At 39.1% G+C, this 22,699-nt stretch overlaps 1 protein-coding gene across 2 annotated transcripts in view; it reads left to right on the top strand.

The window, feature by feature from the left end:
• Positions 1 to 22,699, top strand: part of EPSTI1 (epithelial stromal interaction 1) — a 76,616-nt gene that overhangs the window by 33,428 nt on the left and 20,489 nt on the right. For both annotated transcript variants that reach the window (XR_012715097.1, XM_075265472.1), the window contains exons 7-10: positions 8,780 to 8,858; positions 9,555 to 9,617; positions 16,905 to 16,970; positions 19,610 to 19,666. Coding sequence is in view for 1 of the 2 variants with exons in the window: in XM_075265472.1 (XP_075121573.1) it covers positions 8,780 to 8,858; positions 9,555 to 9,617; positions 16,905 to 16,970; positions 19,610 to 19,666 (265 nt within the window). In the remaining variant the exon portion in view is untranslated. The remainder of the gene's footprint in view (positions 1 to 8,779; positions 8,859 to 9,554; positions 9,618 to 16,904; positions 16,971 to 19,609; positions 19,667 to 22,699) is intronic.

Below are 22,699 nucleotides of genomic sequence, written 5' to 3'. Positions count from 1 at the left end.
TATATAATGCATTTACGTGAAAAAAACAAAGCTGAAAACTGAAATAAAGAATGTATAAGAAATAATACTGATACAATTTGTTATATTAGTTTTATTTACCAAGCCCCTGAACCAAGCACACAAAGGATTTAACTGGTAATTGTCTCTTTCGCTTTCTGAGACATATATATCATTTATTTATCAACCTCCAAAACAATATGCAAAGCACTGTCCTTGTAGAGTTATGACTTGACAGATAAATGTGTTGTATAATTAGCAACATTTTAAGATAATATCCAGGGACATCTTGCAGTTGAGCAGATGCATATAAGAATATCAAATGCTGTAGTGTGTTGGCAGATCTTGGAACGCTACTTCTGCCATTATGATATATTAACTAATCTTGAATATAACTTTTGCAATGCAAATGCTTATCTTTAAATAAATATCTTTCCCAACGATTACAAGTACGAGTAATGAAATATTCTACATAACACTGCGCTGTGCCTTTGATAAAAACAGAGAAATAGGGCTCCTTAAAGGATGCTCTGCGTCTAAAAGTATTAAAAATGTAACTGATAAATATTTATTTACAGTGCTGCAGTAAGTTACAGAGTGCCGAATGGAACAAAAATATCAAAGGGTGTAAGAAAAGTGCTATTTATTTAGAGAAAATCCTGTGTTTTAAGACAGAGATAAGACGAACCTGCCTAACTTGGTTGAGCTTCTGTTATTTCCTACTTCAGTTACATAGAATCAAGGCATATACAGTATGTAAATAGCTGCCATGGGACTCTCAACGTCCTCTTTAAAAGATCTGAATGTGAGCCCACAAAAATTGTAATAATAGCGAGTATGATGTGGCAGAATTTTATCATTCAAGAGCCTGCAAGTGTATAATCAACCCAATCCTAATCTGAGTCTGTGTTGGCAGAAATATTCAAGTGATTTGGTTATTAGATTGAATTCTGCAAGATCATTAATGTGAGTGGATTAGTACTTCTTACAACTTGTGAAATCAGCAAAGGGTAAAGTGTAAAATTATAGATGTAAAGTAGTACACAAGTTCTGGAAAGGAAAAAAGTGTTTGTTTAAGAACTACCAGAAGATCAATATTTTCTCTTCTTTCCCCCCAGCTACTGAACATCTTTGCAATGAACAGAAACGGCCCCTCAAACTGGTGCCGGCCACAGTGGTGAACCTAGCCCCTCTGCTGCCTGAGGCAGACGATCAAAAGACGCCCTCCCTGCTCCTCACACTGAAGACCGGGGAATAGGGGGGTGTTTCAGAGGAATGGGGGCAGGGGTTGCTTCGCGATATCGTTATTCTTTTGATCGTCTGCATCAGTCAGCAGGGGTGTGTGTGCTAGCGGTAACATTACAGTGAATACAGTCCAGTAATATTTTGTTACTTACAGGAGACGTTTTCCCACATTTCTAGGCTCCCTCAGTTCAAGACGTCTTCCCTTAGGACCGCCATGACCACACTTCTTCCAGCTGTGATTTGACTCTGTAAAGTTTGCAACACAGACATCTTTGACTCCTCACTTGTCCACGCACTCAAACCCCACATATATATATATATATATATATATATATATATTTATTATGTCCCACAGCGGCCCCCTGCAACCACTATTATGCTCCACAGCGCGGGCATGGGGGCGGCCATGAGCAGGCCCGGGGAGGAAGGTAAATAGGCCGCAACCTATTGAGAGATACTCCAGCAGGTAGTGGCCTGTTAAATAAAAAGTATTTACTTACCTACCTTGTGATCGCTTGCTGCTCCAGCACCACCTCCTCTTCACCTGGCAAAAGACGCTGCCTGCGCTCAGACGCAGAGGTCCAAACTAGTGCAGAATAGGGCCGCTAGTTTGGACTACATGAGAAATTTAAATGGTTCTAGAGGGCTATGTGCGCCGCAGCAAATTTAGCTCCACCCACTTCTACGCTGACTCCATTTTTCCATGTGCCCCCACAAAGTATAATGCTCCTACAGTCACCCTCAGTTATGTGAGGAGAAAAGTAGAAGGGTGTCTGCTCTTCCTTAGGATTGAGAGATTGCCCAGATGTTTGGGGGGTGGGCTTAGTAACTTTTCCTCAAAAGTACCAGCCGCTGCCCTGGACTCTTGCGGTCCTATGGAGCAAAGTTTCAAGGCTGCTTGGCCTGATAGGTAGGTCTCCCCACTCCGGATTACAGCTGCCACTAAGGGCAAGAGCTGTTCAAAGAACTGGAATAGTAGGATCCTGTGGGAGCTACATAAAAGGTGATTCCTAGTGGGCGCTCACACCCTCTTGATAAACCATTGGAGATGGAATGATGAGTAATGTGGCTTTTATTGAACAGATAATGCATTTCGAGGTTTTTGGTGTAAAACACCACATCTTCATCAGATCTAGCTAAAATAATATGTTAAAAACAAAAAATCAATACAATAAAACAAACTTGTAACATCCAATAGAGTGAATCATGTTAGTTGCACACTCTTTAGGAGCATGTGACATATGAAAGACATTTATAATATATATATATATCACTAATTTTTATATGACTTTCATATGTCATATGTCACATATCACATGCTCCTAAACAGTGTGCAACTAGCATGATTCACTGTATTGGATGTTACAAGTTTGTTTTATTGTATTGATTTTTTGTTAAACTGAGAGCAACCAGAGGCAGCAGAGTCCCAGCTACTACCACAGTTAAACATTCTCCTCCAGTTGACCCCAGTTTAATGTATCTTCTCACCTCCTTATCTTCCTTCATTCTCCATTCCTGGCAGCTTGCTCTTTCTGTGTCCTGTGTGGCTCCACCCACTAAAGAATCTGCTCATAGCCTAGTGAACTAAAGGTTCAGCAAAGGTTCTTTAGCTGACTTGCAATTCGGCATCTATCTAAGTCCTGTATAGATGCCGAATTGCACATCAGCTAAAGGACCTTTGATGACATCATCAAAGGTCCTTTAACTCGAGTTAAAGGAACTTTGAGGTTTAGGTTAAAAAAAAAAAAAGTACCATGGCTGCCGCCCCCTCCGAAAGTGCCACCTGAGGCCATCGCCTCACCTCGCCTCATTAGAGGTGCAGACCTGCAGTGCCCCCATAGTAATGGCTGTCATATACATTCATTGTAGTGTCCGCCAAGGTCCTCAGCAAAACAGTGACAGTCTCAAACCCCAGAGCAGACATAGATGTCTATAACATTGACAAACTCCTACAAATAGGACTGTCTCATGAACTGGACCACAAAAATGGGATTAGTTAAATTAAATTATATTTAAAAAGATGCATTTGTTATGATCATAGGAGACTTGTGAAGAATATGCCAGGTTAAAATGACCCAGTCATTGTGATTAATAGTGAACAGTATGGCCACAGTATGGCCACAGTATGGCCACAGACCTCTTTACTGATATGTAACAGTAAAAGCCACAGACCTTCATAGTAGCAAAAACTAGACACTTAGAATGTTGCTAGCCATATCATACCTCCCAACTGTTTGAACTGTCAGAAATTGGAGTCTAATATGCAGAGCAAATAGTTTTTAGAACAATATAGACTTTGCTTCGTAAATTGATGCATATTAATGACAAAGAGGGAGACATGTATAATACTGTACAAGTAACTGGAGACATGGTAAAAGCCTGAATAGCGAGTATGTGGATTATTGCAGAGTACCTGTGTATTTTTTGGCTTTCTGTTCCTCTTATCTGGAACAAAATCAGGAAGAATTTCCTGCGGCTGCATTCATAGCAGGTAGAAAACACTTCTGTTCTCAGGATCAATGGGAATGTGACCGCTATGGAGAGAGGATCACTTTGTTTGGTGGCATAGCCATTTTAAGTATACTGAACCTATGCTTTACATATCAGCTAGGGCAGTGATACACTCGCTTCTTCTATCCCACACATTACCATATGGGAAAAGCGAAGTCCTAAATAGATAGAGAGATGTCTAATTCATTGTTATTACATAACTTGATATAAAAACAGATGAACCTATTTAGCAAGTTACATTTTACTCTTTCTATGCGTATAAAGTATGCAATCTCCTAGACTTCATGAACCATTGCCTCTAGCTTATAGAAGGGCTTCTTTTTAGATCAATGAGGATTATAAATGTGGCTCAGTTAATAGTGATGCTGCCAATGCCATCGAGCTGTCATCTACTTTATACTAACCTAGCAAATGTCTGCTGTAGAGTTCACAGGATTTTTTTTTAGTAGATGTCCATGGAGACACAGACTCTACCTTGGAGCTGCAGACAAAGACGGTATATTCAATTAGAACTATCGGTGAGGCTATTTCCATATGTATTTTAGGTGTACATGAATAATTCAATGTATATTTTTGTATGTGAGTATTACAGTTGTGATAATTTATAGTTGTCCAGAAGAAAACCAACAACCAAACTGAATTGCTTTTGGGTTCATGGTTGGTTTTCTTCACTGTATATGACAGAGTTTCAGCACAATGTCGCCATTTTCCTAATGTACTGATTTTACTTGATACAATATCATCTTAACTTTGAAACAGGTTTTTCTGAATAGTTTATTATATCTTTAGTTTTAGGCAAATTACTCCCTCCTGATGATTTAAAGGCAGGTCAATTATTTAGCTAACAGGCAGAAAACTAGGCATTTATAGGCTTTTGAAGAGGCTCTCAAGAGTGTAATAATGAAAGCAATTTATTGAATGCCTATGAGCATGCTTTCCAAGCTGTGCACATTAATCTAACTGTGCTTGCTTGTGTAAAGTGTGCAAACAGATTGCACCAGTTAATTGGCAACACACGCTGCCTTATGCATGCAAACATATCATCTGATGTATGCCAACGTGAGACTAGCAAAACATTGGGAGTTTATTGTTATTTCCTCTATTTCTATGGCTCATTTATTTGCAAAAGTGCTAGTATTTTGTACGTATACTCATTTAATACATAAATACACTCATTAAAAGCATAAATAGGCCCATTTTACTTTTACAAAGTCTGCACATTAGATAATAATAGCTACTTATTAAATGATTCAGGTGCCCCTGATTTGTAGACAAATCTTTTTGACAATAAATAGTAATATAGAAATTGTTATATATATACATTTTATACATTGTTATATATATCCATATATATCTCTATCTATCTATCTATCTATCTATCTATCTATCTATCTATCTATCTATCTGTGTATATTGAATACATTGTTCTGTACAAAGTTGAATGTGATGACAACAAAATCAAACAAAAATCATCAATAGAAATCAAATTTATTAACCAATGGAGGCCTGGATTTGGAGTCTCCCCCCCAAAAAAAAATTAAAGTGGAAAACCACACTACAGGCTGATCCAACTTTGATATAATGTCCTTAAAACATGTCAGTATGAGGCACAGTAGTGTGCGCGGCCTCCACATGCCTGTATGACCTCCCTACAATGCCTGGGCATGCTCCTGAAGAGGTTGCGAATGGTCTCCTGACGGATCTCCTTCCAGACCTGGACTAAAGCATCTGCCAACTCCTGGACAGTCTGTGGTGCAACATGACGTTGGTGGATGGAGAGAGACATGATGTCCCAGATGTGCTCAATCAGGTTCAGGTCTGGTGAACGGGCAGGTCAGTCCATAGCTTCAATGCCTTCATTTTTCAGGAACTGCTGACACACTCCAGCCAAATGAGGTCTGGCATTATCCTGCATTAGGAGGAACCCAGGGCCAACCGCACCAGCATATGGTCTCACAAGGGGTCTGAGGATCTCATCTCGGTACCTAATGGCAGTCAGACTACCTCTGGCAGGCACATGGAGGGCTGTGTGGCCCTCCAAAGAAATGCCACCCCACACCATTACTGACCCAGTGCCAAACCAGTCATGCTGAAGGATGTTTCAGGCAGCAGATCGCTCTCCATGGTGTCTCCAGACTCCAAACCTGCTTTCATCTGTGAAGTGCAAAGGGCGCCAGTGGCGAAGTTGCCAATCCTGGTGTTCTGTGGCAAATGCCAAGCATCCTGCACGGTGTTGGGCTGTGAGCACAACCCCCATCTGTGGACATCGGACCCTCATACCATCCTCATGGAGTCGGTTTCTAACCGTTTCTGCAGACATATGCACATTTGTGGCCTGCTGGAGGTCATTTTCCAGTGCTCTTGCAGTGCTCCTCCTGTTCCTCCTTGCACAAAGGCGGAGGTAGCGGTCCTGCTGCTGGGTTGTTGCTCTCATATGGCCCCCTCCATGTCTCCTGGTGTTCTGGCCTGTCTCCTGGTAGCACCTCCAGCCTCTGGACACTACGCTGACAGACACAGCAAACCTTCTTGCCACAGCTCGCATTGATGTGCCATCCTGGATGACAAAAACCAAAGAGGGATAGTCCAAACCCACCATGCTTTATGGTGGGTTTGGACTATCCCTCTTTGGTTTTTGTTTCACAATTGCTACTAGAGTTAATATTTTTTGAGTTTGTCAGCCATCCTGGATGAGCTGCACTACCTGAGCCACTTGTGTGGGTTGTAGAGTCCGTCTCATGCTACCAACATTCAAAAGTGACCAAAACATCAGCCACAAAGTATTGGTACTGAGATGTGGTCTGTGGTCCTTTATTGAGTGTGTCTCAATAATTGCCAATAATTTCCATCTGTTGTGTATTCATTTGCACAACAACTGGTGAAATTGATTGTCAATCAGTGTTGCTTGGAGTTACATTGTGTTAAGTGTTCCCTTTATTTTTTTTGAGCAGTGTGTATATATGTTACAAAACAGTGAATTTGTGTGGCAGATGCTTTTATATTGGTCGTTACACTGCCACATTCATTTTGATGTCGGTGATTAGGGGTTATTCACATGACTAATATTTTGATGGATTATTCTAATGGACAAAACAAAAAGTGTGGATCAGTCTCTAAACCCACTATCTAAGGTGTAAGTATAAAACCATTAACTTTATTGTTACTTCAGTTAAAAAAATTGTCAGAGTAGCCCATATAAAGAAAAGGTGTTATATATGTGCTAGGTGAATAAAAAAACTCTATACACCCCAGTCAGGAATAAAGGCCGCATGAATGTTAGCGGCTATCCCTGGCTACCATATACCATATTAGGGTGAATTAATGAAACATTAAGAACAGCTTGAAAATGTCCTTTACTAACTCCGGCTTCCCCATAGAAAATTGGAATATAGGGAAATAGAAAAAGCGCCAATAGGAGCTAGTATAAACCAGGAGCCAATATTTGCAAGCAAAAAACTGCCAGGAGTATTGAAATGGCCATTAATTACTACAGACCAAATCTACAAAATAAACACTCCAGCAAATAAACTGGCAGCTAGACCTATGTGAGGGACAGGATTATAAGACGTTTTATACCTGTCTCCTAGTGTATTCCTATTGTATTTAGGTTAAAATCTACACCTCTGATGACCAGTTGCATATCTGCAACTTAGAAACGCATTAGTAGTAGAGCTTAGGCCTCCTTGGACAGTAATATGGGGCATTCCCTTACAATTTAGGGCTCCCTGCCATTTGAAGGAGTCCATTTATTCGTATCATTCAGCTGTTGAGATGTTAGTCCTAGAAGAGACTCCTAGCTGGGCTGTTCCCAATACAGGGAGGTAGTGTGGATACAATAGGAGATAGGACAGGGTCCTTGAGATGGGACAACCCCTCTAAAGTCTCTACCTCCCTTTCATCAGACAGTCTTTCTTTGGTGAGTGGGAGGATGATTTTATTGACACTGATGGGCTGGCAGCATGGTAGATACATAGAGAGAGTGGAGGAGATGAGCAACATGTGTTTCTCAAAGATGCGAATACTTGAACATCATCATGCAGGGTCCTGCTCAGGCTGTGTGCATTTTTGCCCCCCCAAAACCCAGGAAAACAGTTGGTTTTTAAAGATGCATGCACAGGTGTCAAAAACTGAATGCACTTTTACAAATGCATTTTTGGAGCAAAATGTACTGTGTGAGCACAACCTTAATGAGAATTGTTGTGTCATGGGACCAGATTGTGTGAATGCACTTTACAAACATTCTCAGTCAATCTAAATATATATATACAGATACATATGCATATTGTTATATTCTATATATACAATTACATATAGGTAAATATGTATACAGATACATACACAGTATGTGTATATATATATATATATATATATATATATATATATATATATATATATTTGCATATAGATACGTAAATATATAAAATTTATACACATAGACACCTAAACATATATGTAATAGCACATCAGAAGGTGTACTGGACATGAATGGAAAACTGCTAGGAGGTGCAGTGGGCAGAGGCTAGGAAAGGCACTAACACTCCCACAACCAGGAAGTGTAATCCAGGAATACTGTGTGAGCCTGAAAATATGAGGAATGGCAAAAATGGTCCAAACACACATGAAGGTGCTCAGTTATATTTAACAAGCATTTCCTGCCTTTAGGCCAGGGCACCTCAAAACTACTGTGTTTTACAGTACATGAAAAGTGGATGGGATTCTGGCTAATCCCATCCACACATTGCAGAAAAATATCTGCAGCAGACATGCTGTGATTTCCAAAACCATTGAGTTTTTGTAAATCACAGCATGTCAATTATACGTTCGGAAATACAGATGTGTCCTGTATAGGTATAATTGAAGCAGAAAGATTTACTGTGAAAAGCATTGTGGGGAAAAAAAATGTGTTTCCGCCGCAGTCTTTTCCACAATGATTTTTAGCTTTGGTTTGCTATGTAAGGCCTTAGTCACATTTTCCTAGTCCTATATATATATATATATATATATATATATGTTTTTACTTTAAACCTAGATGCAACGATGAATTTTTGGATCGACTTCAACCCGTAAGCCATCCAGATGACAGAGTCTTTGAGCGACCAAATGAATGGGTAAGCATTATTATTAATTGCTATTATTGTAATATATTAATAATTATAAATGATTATCAACCAATCAGCTGATTGAACAGTCTTTTTTATTATTTGCTATTCGCATTGAAGTAATATCAGGACACATTGCTTTAGACCATAAAAACATCACAAAAAGGCTACAAAATGCTGTGTGTGAATTAAACCTAAAGCAAAATGTAAATTAGCAATTAAGAAAATTGGATGGTAATTTATGCACTAATGAAACATAATAATTTCACCATGGCTTAAGACTTTATAGCCATTGTACAAAGCACGTTCCTACTGCTGAATTAACCAGAAGTCATTATATTTATTGCATGTTTCATATCACATTTTCTAGATGCCCTCAATGAATTTAATGTAATGTCAGAACTTTTATGGCAGTTGATTGCTCTGGATATTGCCTTGTCATTACACCAGTAGTCTCTAGCCTTCTGATCCCCAACTGTTACACATCTACTACTCAACATTCCTCCAGAATATTACTTTATGATGGGGGTTCTAGCCTTGTAGGAAAGGGTGCAAATTTTTTAAGCAACAAAGGCAAGCCAAAGAATAAGAAACATACAAAGCAAGTTTATAGCCATGTTGTGCGGTGATTTCTGTGCTTCTTCCATTTAGAGAATGTTACCCAGAATGATACCAAAGATACAAAGTATGTGATTTATATTGTAGGTTGATGATGATGATCAATACGACTGGAAACCTGAACAAGACTGGAAACTGTCACATGAAACGGTATGATTATAGACATAAAAGAGCATTTCTATTAAAAGAAAGAAAATACATTACATGACTAATAAGGGCAATTCTTCATCTCTAATTTAATATAAATTCTCATTAATATATATATATATATATATATATATATATATTTATAATTAAAAGTTGTTTGTCTGAAACTCGACAAAACCAAAGCTTACCAATACATTCTCTTCACAGGTTGAGTTTTATTGTTAATATAAAGTATACCAGAGTCCCCTTTACTATGCGGACGGCAGCTGGGAAGGTCAGAAATCTTGTTCCTTTGTCTGCCTTGCAGCTGCTCAATAGTCAGCCAATAGTCTGGCCTCCCCAGCTGCCTTACACACAGGTAACTTTGGGGCAGTGAATTGGATTGTATGTGAGTAATAGATCTTATCCTGTGCATTAGCAAGCTCTATTACTTCCCAGATAAAGGGGTATTTAGGTTTCCGCAGATATATCATATTCATTGTACAGTGAAAAGTTATGCCAATATTTAAGTTAGTTAGTGCATCAATTACTCATGTTTTTACACTTGTGTTTGCTGCCAGCCATTGCACTGGATCCTAAATTGTTTAAGTCGAAAGGGTAACCTATCATGGTTATGTAGTGATCTTATAAGTGCGAAGCTTGTTGCAGTGCAGTTCTCATCTTGTAAAGAGTCCCATATCTCTTTCACGTGAAGGTTTTTTATGCCGTAATTTTAAGCTGGGACCCTGAAAATTGTGAAGAATTGATAAACAAACTATGACAAAAATTGTATTTGTGAAGCAGGCCACACGGTGGCTCAGTGGCTAGCACTGCAGCCTTGCAGCGCTGGATTCCTGGCGTTCAAATCCCACCAAGGGCATAAAACCATCTGCAAGGAGTTTGTATGTTCTCCCCGTGTTTGCATGGATTTCCATCCCATATTCCAAAAGACATACTGATAGGGAAAAATGTACATTGTCAGCTCTATGTGGGGCTCACAATCTACATTAAAAAAAAAAAAAAAAATTGTATTTGTGAAACATAAATAGCCCTATAAAGGGAACTTGTCAAGTGAATTTGGTACACTAAAGCACCAATCTAATCCCTGGTGCTCCCACCGCATGCAGCGGAGCGATACAATTTTTGCTTCACTGCACAGTTCCTGAACAATAAGCATGCACTTAGGGCACTCATTTGAGTTAAGTATTAGGGATTTAAAAAAACAAACAAAAAAAAACCTCTCAAACAGATTGTTACTACTAGCATATTTTGAACATTAAACCTCAAGTCCTTAAGAATATGCAGGTAGTTTAGTGTCACATGACAGGTTTCCTTTAAGGAACTGTGGTGATATTACCTACTGTAATAGAAAGAACAAAGTCTGAAACAGAACAAAATGAAAAAGAAAAAAAGGAACTGCACATAAATCATGTGAAGGAGCTTTACAGGTGAAATCATTAGAATCGCTTTTATATTCACACATTCACAGTGAGTGACCTGTTCATCTAGAACCAAAATCACATTGTGTTACAGTGCTAACAAGAATGTGAAATATATCTGTAAAAGCCGGGTACATTTCCTTAATAGTATTATTCTTCAACACACTGGTGATATTCAGCTCCACTAAGGCATTTCCCTTTTATTGATCCACAAAATAGCATTGATCTTTTTTGTGAAATGAATAAAACATGGTGTAGCCTTTGCAAAAATAAAACTGCAGAAATATCAAAAGGTAAACAGCTACATTGATCAGTTTTATGTATTTACATACAGCTTCACGCTTCGGATAGTGTTCTGTGTACCTTTGTAAACAGCGCAGGTTTTAAACAGCAAATATTATATTGTCCTTGCAATTTTTCAATATTACTTAGTTGAAAGAAAAGCGTAGTTTGTTTATATTTGGTGAGCATAGCCGAATACATTCATGTAGAATTCTCATTTAGTTTGTATCGTTATATAAACATTTAATGTTCCTAATGCATTTACACACGTGGACAAAATTGTTGGTACCCCTCGTTTAATGAAAGTAAAACCCACAATGGTCACAGAAATAACTTGAATCTGACAAAAGTAATAATAAATAAAAAATTCTATGAAAATGAACAAATGAAAGTCAGACATTGCTTTTTGCTTCAACATATATATTTTTTTTAAAAAAATAAATAAAAGTCACAAACAGGCCTGGACTTAATATTTAGCACAATAATGCAATGCTCCCAGGGTCTCTGTCCTACACACGTACCGGGGTCTACCATCAAGGCCCCGGGAACTGCAGTTTTCACTGCATAAACTTGCTGCACCCAGCGTATTGAATTGAATTCTATTACCCTCCTGACGATCTTATGTTGATGGTGAAACGTGTTGAGGAAACTGATTAGTTGTATCAGAGGGTTAGCCCAGGACAGAACTTGTATATACAGTCCTATGAAAAAGTTTGGGCACCCCTATTAATCTTAATCATTTTTAGTTCTAAATATTTTGGTGTTTGCAGCAGCCATTTCAGTTTGATATATCTAATAACTGATGGACACAGTAATATTTCAGGAGTGAAATGAGGTTTATTGTACTAACAGAAAATGTGCAACATGCATTAAACCAAAATTTGACCGGTGCAAAAGTATGGGCACCCTTATCATTTTATTGATTTGAATACTCCTAACTACTTTTTACTGACTTACTGAAGCACAAAATTGTTTTTGTAACCTCACTGAGCTTTGAACTTCATAACCAGATCTATCCAATCATAAGAAAAGGTATTTAAGGTGGCCAATTGCAAGTTGTTCTCCTATTTGAATCTCCTCTGAAGAGTGGCATCATGGGCTACTTAAAACAACTCTCAAATGATCTGAAAACAAAGATTGTTCAACATAGTTGTTCAGGGGAAGGATACAAAAAGTTGTCTCAGAGATTTAACCTGTCAGTTTCCACTGTGAGGAACATAGTAAGGAAATGGAAGACCACAGGGACAGTTCTTGTTAAGCCCAGAAGTGGCAGGCCAAGAAAAATATCAGAAAGGCAGAGAAGAAGAATGGTGAGAACAGTCAAGGACAATCCACAGACCACCTCCAAAGAGCTGCAGCATCATCTTGCTGCAGATGGTGTCACTGTGCATCGGTCAACAATACAGCACACTTTGCACAAGGAGAAGCTGTATGGTTGAGTGATGAGAAAGAAGCCGTTTCTGCAAGCACGCCACAAACAGAGTCGCCTGAGGTAAGCAAAAGCACATTTGGATAAGCCAGCTTCATTTTGGAAGAAGGTCCTGTGGACTGATGAAAGATTGAGTTGTTTGGTCATACAAAAAGGCGTTATGCATGGAGTCCAAAAAAAACAGCATTCCAAGAAAAACACTTGCTACCCACTGTAAAATTTGGTGGAGGTTCCATCAATGCTTTGGGGCTGTGTGGCCAATGCCGGCACCGGGAATCTTGTTAAAGTTGAGGGTCACATGGATTCCACTCAGTATCAGCAGATTCTTGAGAATAATGTTCAAGAATCAGTGACGAAGTTGAAGTTACGCCGGGGATGGATATGTCAGCAAGACAATAATCCAAAACAACGCTCCAAATCGACTCAGGCATTCATGCAGAGGAACAATTACAATGTTCTGGAATGGCCATCCCAGTCCCCAGACCTGAATATCATTGAACATCTGTGGGATGATTTGAAGCGGGCTGTCCATGCTCGGCCACCATCAAACTTAACTGAACTTGAATTGTTTTGTAAAGAGGAATGGTCCAAAATACCTTCATCCAGGATCCAGGAACTGATTAAAAGCTACAGGAAGCGACTAGAGGCTGTTATCTTTGCAAAAGGAAGATCTACTAAATATTAATGTCACTTTTCTGTTGAGGTGCCCATACTTTTGCACTGGTCAAATTTTGGTTTATTGCATAGTGCACATTTTCTGTTAGTACAATAAACCTCATTTCAATCCTGAAATATTACTGTGTCCATCAGTTATTAGATATATCAAACTGAAATGGCTGTTGCAAACACCAAAATATTTAGAACTAAAAATGATTAAGATTAATAGGGGTGCCCAAACTTTTTCATAGGACTGTAGATAAGGGAGCTGCAACAGTGTCTTGGGTCATTGGAAGGGGTTACCTTTATTTAAGAAATGATATAATATACTGAATAGGCTGGCCAGCTTATATGAAGTTGGAACCCCACCCCTCCCTACTGTGTAGTAATGTTACACTTTATCCTGCAGAGGCTACCCATAATCACTATTCTTACTTGAGTGCAGATACAGACCTTACTCATGGTATTTACACCCAGTATCTGACATCTTCAATCTGAGAGGCAATTTATTTAGCCACAGCAACACAATATCTAGTGCTGATTTATATACTGGCTGAGGAGAGTCTGTATGGTTTCAATCCATGGTCAGAACGATGTTACCAATTATTGTTAAATGACCAGATATTGGGGGGGGGGGTTTAAATAGTAAAATAAAAGCTAAGTTTTATATCATTTATTTTGATTTTTGTAGGGTATACAGCAGTGCAACAACACTTGTTGGCAGCAGTAACAAGCAGTTCTGGGACCAGAAACAGACATTACACTTCCACTGGTGGGGGGAATGTGACACCTGCCTCCTAGAACCCATGTCATTGCTGGGCAGTTCTGGCTAGTGCATCTGTACTAAGTCAGGCCTGCTAACATGCCTCCTGAGCACAACTAACCAAGTCGTGGTAGCATACCCCTGACCTGCCACTGCTCCTCTCTTGACTGCTGCCCCAGCTCCATCTCTCACAGCATGGGAACAGGCTCTTAAATAGCATGCCCCTTTCTGCCAAGTGTGTCCTGGGCAACCCCTGAGGTCAATGGGTTACACAGCAGGGTAACAACACACAACTTCTCCCATTGTGCAACAGGCAAAAGGATACCTGAGTATTTTTTTTTTCATACAGGGGTTCTCTCTAACTTTCCAATTTGTTTTAACCATGATAATAATAATAATAATAATACATTTTATTTATATAGCGCCAACATATTCCGCAGCGCTGTACAATTTATAGGGTTCAGATACAGACATACATAACAAAGAACGTCATTTCACACAATGGGACTGAGGGCCCTGCTCAAAAGAGCTTACAATCTATGAGGTAGAGGGGGTGACACAAGAGGTAGCAAGGGCGGCATTGCTTATACAGTGTTCAGACAATTTTGTGCATTAGGAATTGTGATAGGCTTGTCTGAAAAGATGCGTCTTTAGTTTGCGTTTGAAACTGTAGAAGTTGGGAGTTAATCTGATTGTCCGGGGTAGAGCATTCCAGAGAAGTGGTGCAGCTCGGGAGAAGTCTTGTATACGAGCGTAGGAGGTTCTGATAATAGAGGATGTAAGTGTTAGGTCATTGAGTGAGCGGAGAGCACGGGTTGGGCGGTAGACAGAGATGAGGGAAGAAATGTAGGGAGGTGCGGCATTATGGAGAGCCTTGTGGATGAGAGTAATAACTTTATATTTTATTCTATAATGAATAGGCAGCCAATGTAGTGACTGGCACAGACCGGAGGCATCGTTGTAGCGTCTAGCCTGATAGATGAGCCTGGCTGCTGCATTCAGAATAGATTGTAGAGGAGAGAGTTTAGTGAGGGGAAGACCGATTAGTAAGGAATTACAGTAGTCAAGGCGAGAATGAATCAGAGAGACAATAAGTGTCTTTAGTGTATCTCTGGTAAGGAAAGGGCGTATTCTGGAGATGTTTTTGAGGTGGAGGTGACATGAACGTGCGAGTGATTCAATATGAGGGGTGAAGGAAAGGTCTGCGTCAAATATGACCCCAAGGCAGCGGGCATGCTGCCTAGGAGTTATAGTAAGGCCTGAGACTGCAATGGATATATCAGGGACAGATCTGTTAGATGGTGGAAACAGTAGTAGTTCAGTCTTAGAGAGATTTAGTTTCAGATAGAGCGAGGACATGATATTAGAGACAGCAGAGAGACAGTCACTGGTGTTCTGTATGAGTGCAGGGGTGATGTCACGGGAAGATGTGTATAATTGGGTGTCATCAGCATAAAGATGGTACCTGAAGCCAAATCTGGCGATGGTTTGTCCAATGGGGGCTGTGTAGAGAGAAAAGAGCAGGGGGCCGAGGACCGAGCCCTGAGGAACCCCAACAGCAAGGGAAAGAGGGGATCAAGGAATGTATTGTGTACACTGGGCATCACTGTGCTTGAACCCGCTATCTAACAATATTATTACAGATTATTACATCTAAAGATAACATATTATGTTTAATACAGTTTTCAAATATGTCCTTTTATGTAGTAATATAGCTTAATTTAGTATGGTTATGTTCCACTCATTTCTTTTGCTAATTTCTTATATAGCTAGATAATGTGCAACCACTAAAGCCCACACTTTGCAGTTACCTTACTCAATGGCATAGGAACATCATATTTAACAATATTACGTAATACTATAACTATTACCTCTTTTAGGGGGTGTTCACACTACTGTTGGTGACCGTCAGTCGTGTCTGTTGCTTTTGTACATTACAAGATTTTAGCAACGGATACTAACTGAGCCGTCACAAATTCGTTAGAATTTCCATTGATTTCAATGGGATTTTATCTTGTGTCCATTAGTATCTGTTATACACCCAATCCGCCACATGTCCGTTTTTTTCGTGGATAAAAAATCCTACATGCTAATCTTTCATGACAGACATCAGGCATCCGATATTTTTTAACATTGAAGTCTATGGATCATAGACTTTATAACGGACAGTTACATAGCTATCAGTTTCTGTCCGTTATTTTGTGTCCATTTTTTTCCTCTGTGCATGCTCAGAAAGCAGGAACCAAAAAAAAAATTAAATGGATCAGTTAAAAAATTGACCCATTAACATCAATTAGTGTCTACTAATGTTACGATAGGTGTCCGTTTTTTGTTTTCGTTTTTTTAACAGACACCTTTATAATGGAATCCAACGGTAGTGTGAACCCTGCCTTACATCATTGGTTACAAGAAACAATAGATGTGTACATGTAAACTAGACCAAAATGTAGGTGCCAAAGTAGCAGCCTACAACAAGCACTCAGTACAAGAAGTAGGTTCTGCGACACTAACAAATAACTTGAGCTACATTACTGATGCAGCAGAATAATAAATGTCGCCCATTATTAAGTGTTCTTCTTCTCCATGGAAAATTCAGGCTGTTAAACAAGATCGGACAATGCAGAAGATGAGAGAGAAGGATAGTGAGGGTGAATGGCCATGCAGAGTAATTTTCTTACCTTCTCTTCTAGATGATTCATTATGTCACCCAAATGATAAACCATAAAGTATTTATCTTACAGGCTGTTAACCAGGAACAGGATGAGGATTGGATGTTACAACAAGCACTTAAAAATTCTCTTTTAACGGTATGATGCTTTCATTTTCTACATAGCTACATAGTCTAGAGAATAGAAATAGGATAGGTTACAGTATAACAGCAGTCATATGACAAAAGCAATGGTAATAATGAACAGTGAGTCCGTTTTCAAAAAACATACTATAAGGCTAAATTCACACAGAGTTTTTTGGACCGGAACCTGAGTTGGAGACCGCCTCAGGTTCTGGTTCAAAAGCCGGGTAGCTCCCGGAAAAAACTCCTTAGCGGCTCCCATTGATTTCAATGGGAGCCATCTTTTTGGTCAGGATTTTGAGGTGGATATGGCCTCAAAATCCTGACCAAAAAACTCCGTGTGAACTTACCCTTATGCTTGGTAATTGCCATGATCTGGTTATCCTTAGGGTAGGTCTTGAATATCAAGTCAGTGAGGGTCCAACAACTGCAGCCCCTTCTGATCAGCTAATAGGTGGATCGGTTCCATCCACTGTGTAGGGTTGTACTTGGTTACTGCAGCTCAGCTCCCATTCAAGTGGGAACAGCTACTACACAGTGGATGGAGCAATGTGCTTCCGGACATTAATCTGATATTGACAAACTATCCTAGGGATAGATCATAAACCTCTAAATTCTGGAAATCCCATCAACAAAATATACGACAATGTCAAGGGGCCACACGGTGGCTCAGTGGTTAGCACTGCAGCCTTGCAGCGCTGGAGTCCTGGTGTTCAAATCCTGCCAAGGGCAAAAAAACCATCTGCAAAGAGTTTGTATGTTCTCCCCGTGTTTGCATGGATTTCCATCCCATATTCCAAAGACATACTGATAGGGAAAAATGTACATTGTGAGCTCTATGTGGGGCTCACAATCTACATTAAAAAAAAAAAAAAATACGACAATGTCTATAATTCCATTTTCCAAGTACTATTTATTCATGAAAATAATGAATACATTGTAATTACACTTAGTTCAACACCTAGCAGAGGATTTACAACTTATCAGTGTAGCTAAGAAGGATAATGTTACTGCTGCTATGCAGAACATAGAATGGACCAGGATACATTATACGCTATGTATGCAGCATTGTGACCTGGATGGTGATTTTCGGCCTAAAGCCAGCCATACATATTAGATTTTTGCCAGCCAAAATAGTTGATTTTGGTCATTTAAACTTAAATGGTAGACTTTCTTTAAGCTATATTAGTACAAAAAAGCCGATTGGTCATGCTGGATATTTTTGGCCATTTGTCAGGTGAAAATATTAATGTTTGACAGGATCACTTGTTTTTGGGTGAACAGTGGCTTTGTGGAGACAAACCGTACATTGTGTTTTTTAATAACTAAACTACTGTGCATCTTGATCGGGCAATGTACTTATTAAATGGATTTTCCCATAAAAGCAAGTTATCCTCTATCCTGATCACAACTTACAGATCAATAGGGTTCCTATTGCTCAGACCAGGAGAACGGAGGACTTCTGAATGGAGTAGTGATTGGGCAGTTTGTACACTGCTCCATTTCAATAGAAGTACCGTAGATGGCAGACCACTATTTTTGATAGTCTTGAAATTAATCGAACCTCCTTCCATTCAGGACAGGGAACATCCACCCAGTGGACTACAAGTTAGCTCTACAAGTTGTTGTGGTGGGTGAACACATTTAATGCTCCTGGTGTGAGTGATTAAATGATTCCTTCAATCAATCAGACGGTTGTCTGAAATCTTAAGTACTAGGACTTTAGACCATAAAAAAGAGAACTTGAAAAAAAAGTGATAAAGTATATTAAAAATTCAAGAACTTTAATGTGTATTACATTTTATTTACATATGGTCGGGCAACCACTTTAACCCATAAGACTATGTTTAAAATTATTGTTTAATAAAGCCTCAATTGCATAAATATTTTATGAGCTGGATGGATTCTGATATTATTATTCACTAGCTGGTACCTGCGACTTCGTCTGCGGTGATTGTAGAAGAGGGTAAATACAGGCGCGGGTAAGGTTTTAGTATGGAATGCGTGGGATTAACACACTGTCACCTTTAGCTGCTCCTGTAAGAATAGTGGCTTCAATGATATTTGTTCCTAGTTGTGTGACACGTAGCCTCGTGCCATTACACAATCGGGATGCAAGTAGAACAGGGACGCCAATCTTCAGTTCTAGTTTATGTGAAGGGACGCCGGGTAATTCTACGGAGTTGAGGAATTCCACAGGGTGTCGCGGATCGTGAAAGGGGTGGAGGGTCGCAAACATGGCTGCTCCGGAGGGTTAAAGAGGTAGCCTCCTATAGTATCGTTAAGGTGAGGGGCAAAGTGGTAAAGTATGTGTAAATGTGATTGTGTGGGGTTAGGGGCTAGGCTGTAGAGGGCAATAGGAAGTTTTGTGGTTTGCTATAGTTGAAAGTGTGTGAGATTACAGAGATGGAGATGTGAGTTTGGGTTTTGTGGGAGTCCTGGGAAAAACGTATGTGCGCTATTGTGATGAAAAGTAGCCTATTGCGCAATCCAGTGTAGTAACTATGTTTGTGGAAACTTTCAGCCAAATCGGTGGAGCGAGTTTTGCGTGATTGAGGAACAAACATCCAAACACACAAACCCACAAACATCCAAACTCACAAACTTTCACCTTTATAATATTAATAGGTTAATTTCTATAAAAATCTGTTACAGTTCAAAACCGAAGAAGAAACTAGACTAAAGGAAGATAAAAAGCCTCAACAAAAGCAGGTAAGACCAGAAATAATGTATTTGTGGGAGCTATTAAGTGATTTATTAGCAAATATATTATCAATTTAGGTTGTATTCTAAATAAAATTCCTGCACGGAGATTATTACATATTACAAAGTTATTTTCTATGTGTAAGAGTGGGAAATGATCCTGCTTCTGATGCTGATGATGTATATTGTTATTGTGTGCTGTATTATAATGTGCATATTATAATGATATGGTTGAATATCATACTGTCTGGTTGTGTGAAATAAAGGCGTACATATTTGTTCATGTATATATATATATATATATATATATATATATATATATATATATATAATGTGTGTGTGTGTATATATATATATATATATATATAATGTATCATGTATATATTATGCATTATTCTGTATTGTGTACATATATCATGTATTATGTATATATTATGTATTATTCTGTATTATGTGTATATATATTATATGTATATACTTATGTGTACATATATAATGTGTATACAGCTAACCCAACACAAAACTTGATTTCCACAATCCAAGACCTATTGAACCAATACTTTAGTTACTCAACTTATCTCTGCTCCATTCTAGTGTCCCTCACTCACCTATCATAACATGTGGAATCTTTTGCTTCGAGTACTCAGGACAGTTAGCAACAGTTTTCCCTTGTTTTTGTGACCATCCATATTAAAGAAAACACTGCTCTATTCCATTGTTCTCAATAGACTGAGGTTTCCTATTTTCTGCTGCACATTTTTCATGTTTGTTGTGGAGCCTGGGACATAATGGGACAGTGTCATCTCATTAGAAAGCTAGGGATTTAATGATGGCTTTATTATACTATTGGAGGTCTAGATAAGGAAAGGTGGTAGCTATTACTATAAAATATATACACACATAACAGGCTGTATTTGCAATTTCCTCATCACTGCCTGGTTTCTGCAGGAGAAGGCTGTATTTTATCTCTTTCTAAAGACTGCATATTATTTACATGGTTGTGACCATTAAAAACATATGACATTTGTTGCAGCTGTCATAATCCGTGCCATATACCCTGCTGCACTATGAGGTAGCTATGTGCGTGCTTCCAATATGTTCCTCCTGGGGTGAATGAAAAAAACTATATCTAATAAATTAAACAATTATATATTCCATTTAAATAAGTCTGTACTGGTGCTTTTATATCATGCTGAAGGAAATTATAAATTGTTAATTCGCCTGAAGATCATTAGACAAGATATACAACTCAAGACAATGTGATATATAAATAGCAAATGAAGAAATGCTTTAGAAAAGGGAGCTGCTTCACAAAAAGCATTTATCCAGTATATGCAATCTTGTTCGTTCTTCCTATAATATGTTGCTGGACCACTCAATATATAACAGGTATGAAAGGTATGGACATGTTTCTGCCATGGTCTTTATGGCTAATGCCTCACAGGACATCCCGCAGCAATAAAGCGTTGTGGGAAAAACCGTGGTGGCAACGCATTGCGGTTCTTTCCACAGTGCTTTAAACAGAAAGTTCGCAGAGTTTTCCTCCACGGACTTTCTGTGACAATTATACCTATGGGGAAGCCGCTCGTGTTTCCATAGGTATAATTGAAATGCTGTGTTTTCCAAAGCCACGTCGGTTTTGGAAATCGCAGTGTGTCCGCAAAGTGGGTATGGGATTCGCTAGAATCCCATCCACATTGTCCGTACTGTAAAATGTCGCGTTTCGGCTGCGGGCAAATCGCGGCACTTCTGTCTCGTGGGGCCCCTGCCTCACCTTCACTTGAACCTTACTTGCACAAATCAGCTGAAAAAAGACGATGTTACACCTCACTTTGCACTTAGTAAGGAATTATTCACATGTGATCTTGTAGAAGTTTTTATAGTAAATTTCTGAAATGCCTTGGCTGCTAGGAATTTGTAAAATTATGGCAAAACCATGTCATGGCTGCATTACGTGAATAGTTTGTAACTGAGGTTGTCAAATGGGAAATGCTGCAGTGAAATGGTGCTGTAGGAACATGCGAATACCAGGTTTGCCAACTGTCTGTAAATTTACAAAAAGCCCATAAAAATCGGACACTTAGCCAGTGCCTGTAATAAAATCTTTTGCATTTATTTGTGCCGGTCATTACTGCTGCTGCAATTACCATCATTTTAGAGTTTGCAGTAAACGCTGCTAATGTGTTCATATAAGTATTCTTACTTGACCTCCATTAATTCTGATTATTTTTGGCATAAATTGCCATGTTAAAAATTTACATCTAACATTGAGCAGGATTGTGCACAATAATCGCTTCTCACTCCAAAAGGTGAAAAACACAGGCAACTTCAAGCTGTAGATGTACTTTACATTTATCAAAGACAAAGGCTATAAAAAGCACAAATTAGTGGCACAAATGTATCGCTTCTCATAAACAACATAATGATAAATCCAAACAGCCAGACAATAACATATACAACAGATGGATTAAAGGGGTATTCCCATGACGCTTGTACACTAACCTGCAGGCTGTTGCGCTCTCTTCACTTCCTGCTTCTCTCAGCACATAGGTGCACGGGGTTGGTTGTAAATGAATTACCACAGTGTGAAGCTGATGTAGCAGAGATGGATTTGAGTCAGTTTGCATTACATACAGAGGTAACGGACTCCCTATCTCAGCCCTTATCAGCTAAATTCAATTAAACCGACTGATAAGAGCTCAGAAATCCCGAAGCTCTCACCTCCCCTATCTGAGAAGCTCCGCTACTTAAAAGACACAAACAGCTCAGAGCTGCTCCTAGCCCCTCCCTCCCCCTGAGAGCAGGCAGCTACATCACTTGACAAATGAGCAGATAATCCCAAGGGCCATAGAAACGGAGTGTAAACAATGAAGTGAATAAATTAAGATAGCGGCCAAACAAAGCAGTTTTGATAAAGCAATGTATTTAGGAAAAGTCTAAAATCCACATAAACTAGCAGGATAGATAGGATCCTTGTGATGGGACAACCCCTTTAAAGTATGCCTGACATTTCATATGACTTTTAAGAACACTGTTTCTGAA

Source organism: Leptodactylus fuscus, chromosome 2, assembly GCF_031893055.1.
Source record: "Leptodactylus fuscus isolate aLepFus1 chromosome 2, aLepFus1.hap2, whole genome shotgun sequence".
In the NCBI taxonomy this organism is placed as follows: Eukaryota; Metazoa; Chordata; class Amphibia; order Anura; family Leptodactylidae; genus Leptodactylus; species Leptodactylus fuscus.
The sequence above is the reverse complement of the archived record's forward strand: the minus strand, read 5'-3'. Positions and strand labels throughout refer to the sequence as shown.